The sequence below is a fragment of the Copadichromis virginalis genome, linkage group LG23, assembly GCF_057382275.1.
Source record: "Copadichromis virginalis isolate Kocher_CV1m ecotype Utaka linkage group LG23, C_Virginalis_male_GT1.1, whole genome shotgun sequence".
Classification (NCBI taxonomy): Eukaryota; Metazoa; Chordata; class Actinopteri; order Cichliformes; family Cichlidae; genus Copadichromis; species Copadichromis virginalis.
Window position 1 is genome coordinate 20,483,260 of NC_140639.1, and position 12,941 is coordinate 20,496,200.

Consider the following 12,941-nt stretch of genomic DNA (forward strand, 5'->3'; position numbering starts at 1 on the left):
TGTTAGAAGTTACATGTCAAATAAAGCATCAGAAAAAGTCCCTTTGATAGTGTCGTCACAGAGGGTTAATAAGAGACTGTAACATCTATTTTACAGTTTTATTTAACAATTTGAACTAAAGTCCTTTAGCTAATAACCCATTTGTATTTGTAAAGGCTAAGCTTACGCTTGAAGCCACTGAGGTGTTTCTTGGCAGGGGTGACGCGATGTCACTGGTGTGCATTAACTTATTAAACTTGATACAGTCCAATAACTCCAGCCATACTTATCTTGTCCTTTAGATTCTTTATTCCAACATGATTTAACATAACAGTGCAGCGGTCACAAACTGTTTGCTTCCTCGCAATCAACAACACACCTGGCGTTAATTATGTGCGTCTACCTTTAATACAATCACCATACAAACAAAAAACACAAACGTGACCACTAGCAGCATGCATAAGATAACAACCCCAAAAAAATCACTCCTACAGTATTGTCACATTATAATACATCCAGTGAGGGACACAAATAAGCAAGCAAATTCATTATGAAAACAGAAAAAAGGCATGGCAGTCTCAGAACACCGGTGGTCCCCTTTGAGACAGGAGTTAAGACATACAGGCTGATGTATTTTATTGAAAAATATTAAAATAAATGGAGTATTTCACCAGGCTCAGGATCCCAATTTCCAAAACACATTCTGATTTGGCAGCAAAAGGTGTTTGTATGAAATTACAGCTTAATGATATTTGGAAACCCCTCTTTATTAGCAAGTAATATCATTTGAACACGATCTTTGGTATTATTTAAAGACAAAAAAACCATTATTATTTAGTATATTACTGATCAATCACGAATTACAAAATAACTACTCTAACTAAGACAAACAGCAGGAAACTTTTATGGAACTTTGGCAGGAGTTGGTGCAATGTCTGACTTTTTCAATAGGGGCTGCTGCATCCATGCTTCCATGCTTTCAATTCACTACTGAGGCGATCGTGGCTCAGGGGGTTGGGAATCGCATCTGTAACCGGAAGGTCGCCGGTTCGATCCCTGGCCTCTCTGTCCTGGTCGTTGTGTCCTTGGGCAAGACACTTTACCCTACTTGCCTACTGGTGTTGGCCAGAGGGGCCGATGGCGCGATATGGCAGCCTCGCTTCTGTCAGTCTGCCCCAGGGCAGCTGTGGCTACAACTGTAGCTTGCCTCCACCAGTGTATGAATGTGAGAGTGAATGAATAGTGGCATTGTAAAGCGCTTTGGGTGCCTTGAAAAGCGCTATATAAATCCAATCTATTATTATTACTGGTGCAGGGCTGCAGTTGATACAAAGTTAAGCAATTTTTGTGTCTGTTCACAAAAACTGAATCATATCAGCTTAACTCAGAGAAACACAACATACTGATGTTGACTGTAAAGCTTTAAGTGGAAAAAGACAGAGAAGCAATATGTTGATCTTGGAATAACTGGAGCATCTTTGTTTTTTTGTAACAGTCTAAATTTTGCCTAACAGGGGGAGAGAAACAGAGGAATCAGGGTTGGACCTTAACCTAAATCCAGGATAAAGCGGTTCAGTAAATGTGGTGTTGAAGGTGTGGAGGTGGATCAAAATGTCAGAGACTCTGTAGAAGGACAGAGTGCCAGCAGGACAGTCCACATACACTGCTACTCTGTTAGTAACAGACGAGAAGCATGAAGAAGAAGAGATGCGCATGTGCCGCTTACTGTGCCACACAGAGTAACCACTGTCAGAGCACCTCAGACTCCAAGATTGATCATTTAATCCAAACCCACAGTCTGTTATGTGTCCTTTCCTTCTGATTCCTCTGTAACTCACTGATATTTCAATGTCTCCTCTCCACTCGACCTCCCAGTAACAGCGACCAGTCAGAGGATCTGTGCAGAGCAGCTGAGGACAGTCATTAAATCTGTCTGGATGATCAGGATATGACTGATTCTCCACCACACGTTTCACCTTCCTGTTGTTTTCAGAGAGTTTAAGTTCTCTGTTTACTGTGTTTGTGTCGATTGTGAGTTGACAGGAATCTGATGGAGAGAACAAACACAATCCAGTTCCAGTTATTGATCCATCATCTGTTCATTGATTGACACTTTGATAATGACTCCTGACATCAGAGATGTGAATGAGTCATGTGACAGTTTGAAGATGGTTGAATGTTTTCATGAATCACATTAAAAACACACTTACACTTCCTCAGACCTGGTCTCAACCATCGGCCTCCAGCAGGCTCCAGAATGACCCTGAAAGGAGGAGGGGGGTCAGACCAGCACAGTCTCTTTCAGCATGCACACATGGACATTACACACATTTTTAAGGAATGTAAGTTGTTCTTTAATATAAACTTACATTTAAAATGTTAAAAATAAATAATTTAGAAAATAAAAAAACTTCTGAACTGTTACAAAATAGAAAAATTCATACCAGTTCAGTCTGTTTTATTATGTACAAATGGCCATAACTCTGTTGATTTTTTTATATTAATAACCAGTTTTTTCCAAGTTTGTCCCCTACTATCCAACAACAAAATTCAGATGTAGAAGAAGGGCTTCAAATCACTTTCTCTATTTTTGAGTTAAGCATAGCAACAACAGTTTTTCTTGTCGTGTTCAGAGTGCATAACAAATGAACCAATTAAGTGTAATCTGAATATATAGACTAGACATAATGAGCCAGCTTTATTGTATACGAGAGATGTGCAAAGCAGCCGGTATTTATATTTGTTGAGGGGGGGAAAGTATTTGTATTTGTATCCGAGTAAAGTTCAAAATAGGTGTAAAAATCCATTTTTTTGTGTTACACTTCAAATAAACATTATAGTGTAAGTATTCTTTAATTACATCCATTATAATAATTATGGATATGCAGTATTAGTTGATGTTTTTCCATAAATCCAGCAATGAACATGTAACATAATTGAAGTGAAAATAACATAACAGCCATGGCCTCATCCAGGGTTAAACCAACAACTAATAAAATACCATTGCAAACATTATGAAGCCCCCCACCACCACCACCACCACCTGTCCTTGTTGGAGGATGCTGAACAGACAGCGAAACTGACTCGCAGGGGCAGAACATGGTTATGATGATGAATTGGTGCTTGTGGGGGGGTTGGCAGACCGTATCAAGAGTGGATGCTTTAAGAGCATGTGATTATCCATGGCAGAGGTTGACAGATGTTTGATATTTCTGCGTCTGCTGATTTGACTTTTGCACACATATCACTTTGGTTTCTTCTGCAGCACTGACTGTAATATGCTTCCACACAGAACTTGAGTTTTTTTTGCCTGGTGGAGGACCAAGAGATGGCTCAGCAGCAGCCACACTCTTTTCTATTTGGTTGCCCAAATCCATGTGGGGAGTTTCAGCTAAGTTAACGAGTGACGCGAAGCTATGCTAAGGTTAACTGGCCTATAGCCTATATCTTGCTGTCTGCAAAAGACAAAGTAACTTAAACGTACCATGCAACTCGCGTAAGTGCATACAATTTGACACAACTACACAAGCATTGTTTTAACCTTTTTAACCAAACGTTAACGTTACTCTGTCAACGGCCTTTTGTCTAAATTACCGAACTAACAGAGCTACGTAAACAGAGCAAACATGAGACCACCCGACCCGACTGCAGACGTCAATAATGCAGTGTAATGGAATAATCTACTGATCTTCGCAAAAGTTATAAACTGCCTCCAGAACCCAGGTGAGGTACAAAAAAATCTATTCAACAAAAATAGTGATGCAGTTCAGTCTTTTTTTGCTCAGCCGAGCCTTCTCTGTTGCTGTGTGGAGCAGCCAGTGTCAGTCACCTCTTTCACACGTCACCCACATGCACTGCGGTCTTATAAGGAAACTCAGATTTTTGATTTAAAGTTTTCCCTTGTTCCTGAATACAAATATATATTTTAAAGTATTTGTTCGAAATAAATATTTGTAAAAAACACGTTATTTGTGCCTTTCTGAATACTGTATTCGGGTTCGGCTCCACCCCTACTGTATACCCATCATTTTTAGTTTCTTAACAGCTTATTGAATTTGGGGCTATCAAAGAGGGACATGGTGTAAAACACCCTGGACAGATTACCACACATGCACAGAACTAACACAGAGTTACACTATCATATCCACATCTACAGTCAAGACTATTCCACTGTCCTGCCTGTGGCTGCACCAGGCCTCTCCATACCTGAGAGTTTCCCATCTCCGCTGCTTCAGCTGCTTCACTCCTCCCTCTCCTGGATGGTTGTACCTCAGGTCCAGCTCTCTCAGATGAGAAGGGTTGGCGCTAATAGCTAAGGCTAGAGAAATGCAGCCTTCCTCTCTGATCAGACAGCCTGACAGTCTGCACAGAACATCAGAAGACAGACACTTTTAGGGCACTAATCTAACACTAGGGTGTTTCAACTGTCTAATTGTAAACTATCCATATCAGGCTTTTGTCACTCAAAATTCACTGTGGTTCACATTTTTGTCTTTGATTTGCATTTTCTATACATGCAACATATTCATGCTGAATGAGCAATAAATATTCCTGTGAAAATTTAAGATTAGTTTACAATAATGCAAAAAAAGGAAAACCAAACAAAACACAGGAGGTAATGTATGTAGCTAAATTACAGTAAGTCCTGTTCTTTGATTTGGTTTTGTAGTGTGGCTTGTAGCATAAGTAACTACATAAATGCAACCACAAAGGTCGCAAAGAGAAACAAGGTTTAATTTTTTGTTTTTAAAAGGACATACGTTAATAGATTCACACAGTTTCTTTTTGCCACATTTCCTTGTGCTAAGGAGAATAACACGTTCACTTAAAATGGACGATATTCAAGTTTCAAGTATTTAAAAAAATAGTATCATTAATCTTAGATCAGCTGCTTTTGTTATGCAGTTTTGTCTGCCACTAGCTACTGGGTCCCTTGAATCTTCAGCTAAAATTGAAGTACATATCAGTATTGAATTCCCCAAATGTTACTATTAATTTAACCCAGTTAGATTACATCAAGGACTGTGCAATATCTGGGAAAAACAAAACAACAACAAAAAAACAAAAACGGAACCTCTCCTCATTTCTTATTGTTCAAGGATGGAAAAAAAAGTTAATATGAGTAAGACCAGATAAGATATTTTAAAATAAATGGCTTTTATTTAAAGAAGCTAAATAATTTTTACCGAAGAGTGTTGAGTTTGCAGTGCAGACTCTTTAATCCAGAAGACAGGATCTTCACACCTGAATCCTTCAGGTTGTTGTTACTCAGGTCCAGTTCTCTCAATCTAGAGGATTGGGAGCTGAGAACTGAAGACAGAACTCTACAGCTTCTCTCTGAGACATTACAGGCACATAGTCTGAAGAGACAGTAATGACAAGCTCTGAAATGGTTTGCATCATCCTTATCTAATAGACACTTCGGAATTCATATTAACAACTGCATGTCCTCGTCAGCACTTCTTGAGGACTTCTTGAACCAGTTATGTAATAATTAGATCTGCCAGGGAGGTTATGGTTTTGGTAGTGTTTGTGTGCATGCATTCATGTCATTTTGTCTGTAAACATGATGGGTTGAAAACGTTTGAATCAATACCGATAAAACTTTGCAGGGGTATAATGTGTGGCCATATTAACAGCCCCCAAGGTTTTCAAGATCAACTTAATGATTTATTGGTTGAAAATTGACAAAAAGTAATATAACTCAGAAACTATGATTCTTATAGGTCTAGTAGGTATTATCAACATATGGTAAATGGCCTGTATTTGTATAGCGCTTTTCTAGTCCCTAAGGACCCCAAAGCGCTTTACACAACCTGTCATCCACCCATTCACACACTGGTGATGGTAAGCTACATTGTAGCCACAGCCACCCTGGGGCGCACTGACAGAGGCGAACATATAGAAATTTCCATATAAATTTTCAAATATCATATCACATTTGACCTATGACCTGTATAGGAATATATTCTACTTATGTATTAATCACATTATTTTATTGTATAATGCCTTGGTGCCACTGGATTTTAACATGTCTCACACTCATACAGTAAGACAAATGGTGGGGGTCTAGTAAGGAAGTTGGGGGAAGCAGACAACTCCACAGGAAGAATCTTTTGTCTCTTTGAGGACTCTGGGAGTTAGCAAGGGGGTGTGAACCATAAGGTGTGAAACAGCTGTGTACTGCCTTTTGTTCCTGAAGAAGGTATTTAACTGAGAGCCATGTTAGGCTCAGAGAGACTCTGCTGACCGTCTGCCCCGCGGTCATGCAGGCTCTCCACCAACTTGGTTTTCTGTTCTTTGTGTGTTTGGGTCAGTCCATATGCAGGTAATATCAAATCATCTGAAAGTTTTATTATTTTTGACTAAAATCTGAATTTTGAATATCATGTCTCTAAGACCATCTAGTCTCATTTCTTTCATTTAAGAAACATTGCAAAAATCAAACCTTTACTGATGATATGGAACTTTTAGTAGTTACTACTATAATTTTCTCCTGTCTCAATTTTGGCTCTCTCAGTCCTCCTTTGCCTGGCTTCAGTTGGTCAAGAACACAGCACGTATAATGCTTAAAACAGCACGTATAATGCTTAAAACACTGGCTTTCAGTGAAATTCAGAATGTGTTTTAAAATTGTATTAATCACATACAGAGCCAGGTTCCTGCTTATATAGCAGAGCTGCTGGGACCGTATTCCAGCAGTCACCTTCTCAGATCGTCCAATTAGTGTCTCACTGTGTAATCGACCATGTATACCTGTGTGGTTTTATCCAAACTGTGAAGAACCTTTATATGTGTGTATTTTGAAAGTGCCACACAAATGAAATTATTACTAATAAGTGTGATCATTTTCATTTCCGTCAGTTTCTAAAGATGATAGTGTATTTAATGGTAACTTACAGAGCGTAGTTGGAGGCTTTGACCACAGGCAACAGACTTAAAAGGCCTTCTCCTGAAGCAGAGTATTTCTTTAAGTCAAACTTATCCAGGTGTTTTTCTGATGACAATAAAATGAAGACCAAAGCTGACCACTGGGCAGAGGAAAATTTATCTGTGGAGAGACTTCCTGAACTCAGGGACTGTTGAATTTCCTTCATAAGAGAACGATCATTCAGTTCATTCAAACAGTGAAAGAGATTAAAGATTCTCTCCTGATCAGGATTCTCCCCAATCTTCTGCTTGATGTACTGCACTACTTCCTGATTGATTCGTGAGCTACGTTTTCTTTGTGTCAGCGGGCCTTGTAGGAGAGTCTGATTGGAATGTAGTGAAATACCCAGGAGGAAGCGAAGGAACAAGTCCAGGTGTCCATTTGGACTCTGTAAGGACTTGTCCACAGCACTCTTGTAGAAATGTGCCCCAGTTTGTTGTTCTTCCAGCAGATTGACTCCAGAGTTGATGAAAGTCAGATGGACATGAAGAGCAGCCAGAAACTCCTGAACACTCAGATGGACAAAGCAGAACACCCTATTCTGGTACAGTCCTCTCTCCTCTTTAAAGATCTGTGTGAACACTCCTGAGTACACTGAGGCTGCTCTGATATCGATGCCACACTCTGTCAGGTCTGATTCATAGAAGATCAGATTTCCTTTTTGCAGCTGCTCAAAAGCCAGTTTTCCCAGAGACTCAATCATCTTCCTGCTCTCTGGACTCCAGTGTTGATCTGTCTCAGCTCCTCCATCATACTTGACCTTCTTCACTTTGACCTGAATCACCAAGAAGTGGATGTACATTTCAGTCAGAGTCTTAGGCAACTCTCGCCTCTTTCTGGTTTCTAGCATATTCTCCAGAACTGTAGCAGTGATCCAGCAGAAGACTGGGATGTGGCACATGATGTGGAGGCTTCGTGATGTCTTGATGTGGGAGATTACCCTATTGGCTTTTTTCTTATCTTTGTATCGCTTTCTGAAGTACTCATTCTTATGTGGGTCAGTAAATCCTCTGACCTCTGTCACCATGTCAACACACTCAGCAGGCACCTGATTGGCTGCTGCAGGTCGTGTGGTTATCCAGAGGCGAGAAGTGGGAAGCAGATGCCCTCTGATGAGGTTTATCAGTATCGCATCCACGGAGGTGGACTTTCGAAGGTCAGTTAGGATTTTAGTTTTGTGGAAATCCAGAGGAGGTCGACACTCATCCAGACCATCAAAGATGAACACAACCTGGAAGTCTTCAAAGCTGCAGATTCCTGCTTCTTTGGTTTCAGTAAAGAAGAGATGAATAAGTTCCACCAAGCTGAACTTTTTCTCTTGTAGCACATTCAGCTCTCTGAAAGTGAATGGAAATATGAACTGGATGTCCTGATTGGTTTTGCATTCAGCCCAATCCAGAGTGAACTTCTGTGTTAACACTGTTTTCCCAATTCCAGCCACTCCCATTGTCAACACTGTCCTGATCGGTTCATCTCTTCCAGGTGGGCCTTTAAAGATGTCTTCTTGTCTGATTGTTATTTTTGTACTGTGCCATTTCCTGGATGCTGTTTCAATCTGTCTGACCTCATGTTCACGATTGACCTCTGTAGTCTCTCCCTCTGTGATGTAGAGCTCTGTGTAGATCTGATTCAGCAGGGTTGGGTTCCCTGCTTTAGGAATTCCCTCAAACACACACTGGAATTTCTTCTTCAGAGTAGATTTGAATTTGAGCTGACACTTCTCAAGTGCTGCTAACAGAAAAAAACAACACATAAAATTTTCTGACTAATATGGTTGGTTTATTTAATATAAATTCATAAAAAATTGTTAATTGTCTTGCCACATAGTGTTTCCCAGTGCCGAGTGCACTTTTCAATATCCTAATGCTTGAACAACGGGTTCATTATAGATAAACTCTGTTTAGTACAGTCACACCCCAGGTCTCACTGTTATTGCCTACATGATCATTGAAGTCTCCTAGTAGGACATTGTAGATTCCACCTGAGGCATGTTCCAGCACGCCAATAGAGCATTCCAAGAAGGCCAGGTGCTCTGATATGGGCAGAACTTTTTGCCATCAGAAACTGAATTTGAATAATTTATATTTGAATTTGCATTGCTAAGATTGAGTCTGATTTGCTCAACAATAGATAAAAAAAAAGGCTTCTAAAACTGAATTAACCTAAATTTGAAATCCAGTGTGTTGGTTTGGAGATGATTGTCACTAAATTGAAACAGAATGAATTAATTTTCTTTGATTCAGTAAAAGGATTAGATGTTGCAATCCCTGATCCTTTTATTGAACCAAAGAAATTGTATTTTATCCTTTTTTTAAATTTAGCTCTTGAATATTGTTACATCCTGGGAGGCTGTGGGAGTGTGTGGGCGTGGTGTTGTCTTCTCTCTCTCCTCCTCCTTCGTTCTGGCCCCTCCCCTTGTCTCTCTCTGCCTCTGCCCTCTCCTTTAGGTCACACCTGCTGCTCATCTGCTCTCGTTACAACCAATTACCCTCAGGGGTGATATAAGCTGGAGAAGAGCAGTGTGGAGGAGGAAGGAGAGGTTTCTGGTGGTTTTCCCTCTGTGCTGGTCAGAGTGGGCTACTGACTTAGGTGTGGAACAGCCTGCTGCGTGTGACCAGCCTTCTGGTGTGTGACTCTGGTGTGTGAGTAGTGCTTAACTGAGCAGTGATTGCCCATGAGTGATGGCGGCCTTCATTAGTTTGTGTGGCCTGCCTGGATATTGTTTGTTAGCAGCGTTGCTGTCTCTTTCTGTTGAAGCCTTATTGTTGCTTTCTTTGTTGAGTGGTCATTACCACTTTGGGTTGACCTCCCTGATTTCTTATTAAAAAGCAGCGGTGCTGTCTCCTTTTGTTGTTGCCATTTGTAATTATTGAGGTGTTTGCCTACAATAAAGATCTCTTTTATATTAAATACCTCTGCCTGGCGTTCTTTTCATTCCACCTGGATCTAACTGTTACTGTCCCCCACCCTCATCGCCTAGCATTTAAGAGGGGACGTAACAAATATGTTCAGTTTCCCCTCTCACTTCTCAGTTGCAGTTCTGCCAGCTCTGCAGGCAGTCTGCTGGATGACCTCAATTCTACACCTGCTTCGAGACCCTCCAGATCTAGAAAACAAAGACTCATACATCAGGGTAGTTTTTGTTTATTACAGCTCTGCCTTCAATACTGTCATCCCACACAAACTCACTCAAAAGTTGGCAACACTCGGCCTACACCCCACCCTATGTGACTGGCTACAGGACTTTTTGACTGGCAGGCCGCAGTCCGTCAGGATCGGCAATAGGACTTAAGCCAGCATTATTACTAACACTGGCATTCCACAGGGTTGTGTCCTCAGTCCCTCCCATTCGTCATGCTCAATGACCAGCAGATAAACTCTCAGGTTGGTAATAAATATATTACCTCTATAAGAAAAAGCTTAATATAAACAAATTATAACCAAAACAGTTACTGTTGTGCTTTTGTGACTGTTAGCTAAAAACGCCAATTTAGGTTAGTTTGCCCTGGGTTCAGATTTGACAAACAAATATGATAGTTTGTTTCCAATAGAATTCCAAAGTTGTCAACTTGTACCCTCTCAGAGCCCCATATGCTTGCAGAGACCCTGACAGTAGAGAAGCTACTAACTCATCTGGATCACCTGATATGACTATCACTGAAACGGCAAATTGTGTGGAAAAAAACAAAACAAAACACTTCTCATTCTCCAAACATTTGGCCACAGCTGTAGATTACACAATCAGTAATCTACAGCTAATTGTTAATAATTACATTTCTAAATTCTCTTTTTGCAGTTACAGATGAACAATATCTTATATTTTATTTAAATGGCTGCTTTGTCTTTGAACAGGTGAAGAATTTTCAAATTCAGTTTTGGAAGCTTTTAATCAAGTTGAGAAATTCAGATTCAATCTGAGCAATGCAAATTCAAATAAAAGTTATTCAAATTCAGTTTCTGATAGCCCAAAGTTCTGCCAGAACTCTGAGCTGTTACTGTGTAAGTTAGGATAATAGTCAATATCAATTCTTCAACCCAGTGGTTCAGGGAAACAACCTTTTCATCCATCAGGGAAAACAACAATATGCAGGAACCAATTGGGATGATATAAATATCCCAACTGCTCGTTTCTTTTCACAGAAGGTAATTCAAGAATGGACTGGACTCCACTTCTCCAGATAAATTTATAGTAATTTAAAAACCAAGTAAGGCACTCCATAAATATTTAAATGAAAACTGACCGAAGACAAACGACAAACGATTTACAATAGAAAAAGAAATGCATCATACTCTCACCGTTCAAGCAAACTGTGCAATGATAAAAATCATAACAGAAATATTTTTTTTCTCACCTAACCGAACAGATGGCCCAGAGGACAAACCTAGCTGACAGGAAACTGTAGGATCAATGGTTCGAAGGTGACTGATCATTATCCTGCAGGCTTTTTCTCCCTTTTTCTTCACGGTGTCAATGAAGTCACGTGCCTTGTCTGCTCTAGTTTGGTTAGTTTCCTGTATCCTTTCTTTCTCCAACTCATTCAAGACATTGTCTGTTACAAGGGCTTCAAGTAGCTGTGTGAAATTTTCTGCTGTCACCCTCTGCACAAACTGTGTTCGCATTCTGGCAAGCTCCTTCTCTGTGGAAAGAAAGAAATTGATGTGAGGATTTCAAATTTCTTTTCTTTTTCATTTTTTCTTAAAAAAGAAAGATGAAAGTTGATTGACCTTGAAATTTAATAACAAATACATCTAATTAGTGTAGTTCAGATAGCATAGACTTCCTAGTTAACTCAATATGAGTAGACTCTGCAAAATTCCAACCAAAGGTTGTCCACCAGCTCCCACAGATAAAAATATTCTATGTGTATGCTACTTCTCTCTGAGTACTGAAAATGAGCAAGTTTTAGAATTTTTGAAAAGTAAGCATGTAAAGATTGATATGAAAACCATAAGCATATTATATAAGAAGCTGCCCGTTTTTGTTCTTCTGTTTGTTTGTTTTATTTGGCTGAGACATAAATTTCACATTATTTTTTTAATCATGAAATATGTTTGGTTTAATGTTTAATATGTTTTATGGATTAGCCTTTGTTTTACTGTCTGAGCGTTTCTGCCAATGCTTTAATGTCATTCCTCTATATGGAGTTAAGCAGAGAGCTCTGTTGTGTTCGCTGGAAAAATCCTCTTTGTGATTCATGTTTGTTTGCCTTAATGACGTCTCTCCAAACATGCTGCTGAATTCGTACCTGCAGAGCGAGACGCTTGGTTTGGTGAATCCATGAGCTGCTGCTTTAAAGCCTTCTCCAGCTTTGCCCTTGGGAAACAACAACAACGACAACACAAAGAGAGAAAACACCAGAGATTTTCAACATTTTGTTACATCTATGCATTTTATTTATCCATTTATTCATAATATAAACAATATATATTGCTTGTACTGAATTGCCACTTATTAAATGATTAGATCTAAACTTACCAAACCAAAAAATATATATATTAGATTTAAGTACATTTTTCTTGGTATTTTGCTAATAAATCTGAACTAATACAAGTAGCATGTCATGTTTTTCTGCAAAAAAATCAGGCAGGAGAAGAAATTTGAATTTATTGTCCGTTTTAACCACTTTATGTTGCTCATACTCACAGGTAGGAATGGGTATCGTTTAGGTTTTATCCGATACCAGTACCAAACCGGTACTTTTGAAACGGTGCCGGTGCTTAAACGGTGCTCGAACCGGTGCTTAAAGAATGGAGAACACAATATTGGTCCAAAAAAACTCTCATGTTTAGCTGTTTTCTACTTTTTCTTTGGTCATTTTAGCCTTTTTGGCCAGGGTGAAGGGAGTATCTGCCATCAAACAAGAAGTCAGCCGCTTAACTACTACGGTGTTTGCTAGTTCACCTTGCATCCATTAATTTAATAACGTGGTTGGCCTACTCAATGTAAATTACACACGAACAACATTAAGCCACTCACTCAGAGAAGAACGGCTGCTGCTGCATCATCATCCGTCATCATTTCTGCTACACT

The 12,941-nt window shown here is 39.6% G+C and overlaps 1 protein-coding gene across 1 annotated transcript; it reads right to left on the reverse strand.

The window, feature by feature from the left end:
- Positions 1-277: 277 nt before the first annotated feature.
- LOC146680756 (protein NLRC3-like) lies at positions 278-11,541 on the reverse strand. Its single transcript, XM_085449955.1, has 6 exons — positions 11,263-11,541; positions 6,880-8,641; positions 5,166-5,339; positions 4,186-4,341; positions 2,190-2,242; positions 278-2,026 (listed from the first exon to the last, which is right to left on the reverse strand). The coding sequence occupies exons 1-6, from the start codon at positions 11,528-11,530 to the stop codon at positions 1,476-1,478; spliced, it is 2,964 nt and encodes a 987-aa protein (XP_085306081.1). The 5' UTR covers positions 11,531-11,541; the 3' UTR covers positions 278-1,475.
- Between the last annotated feature and the right edge of the window lie 1,400 nt (positions 11,542-12,941).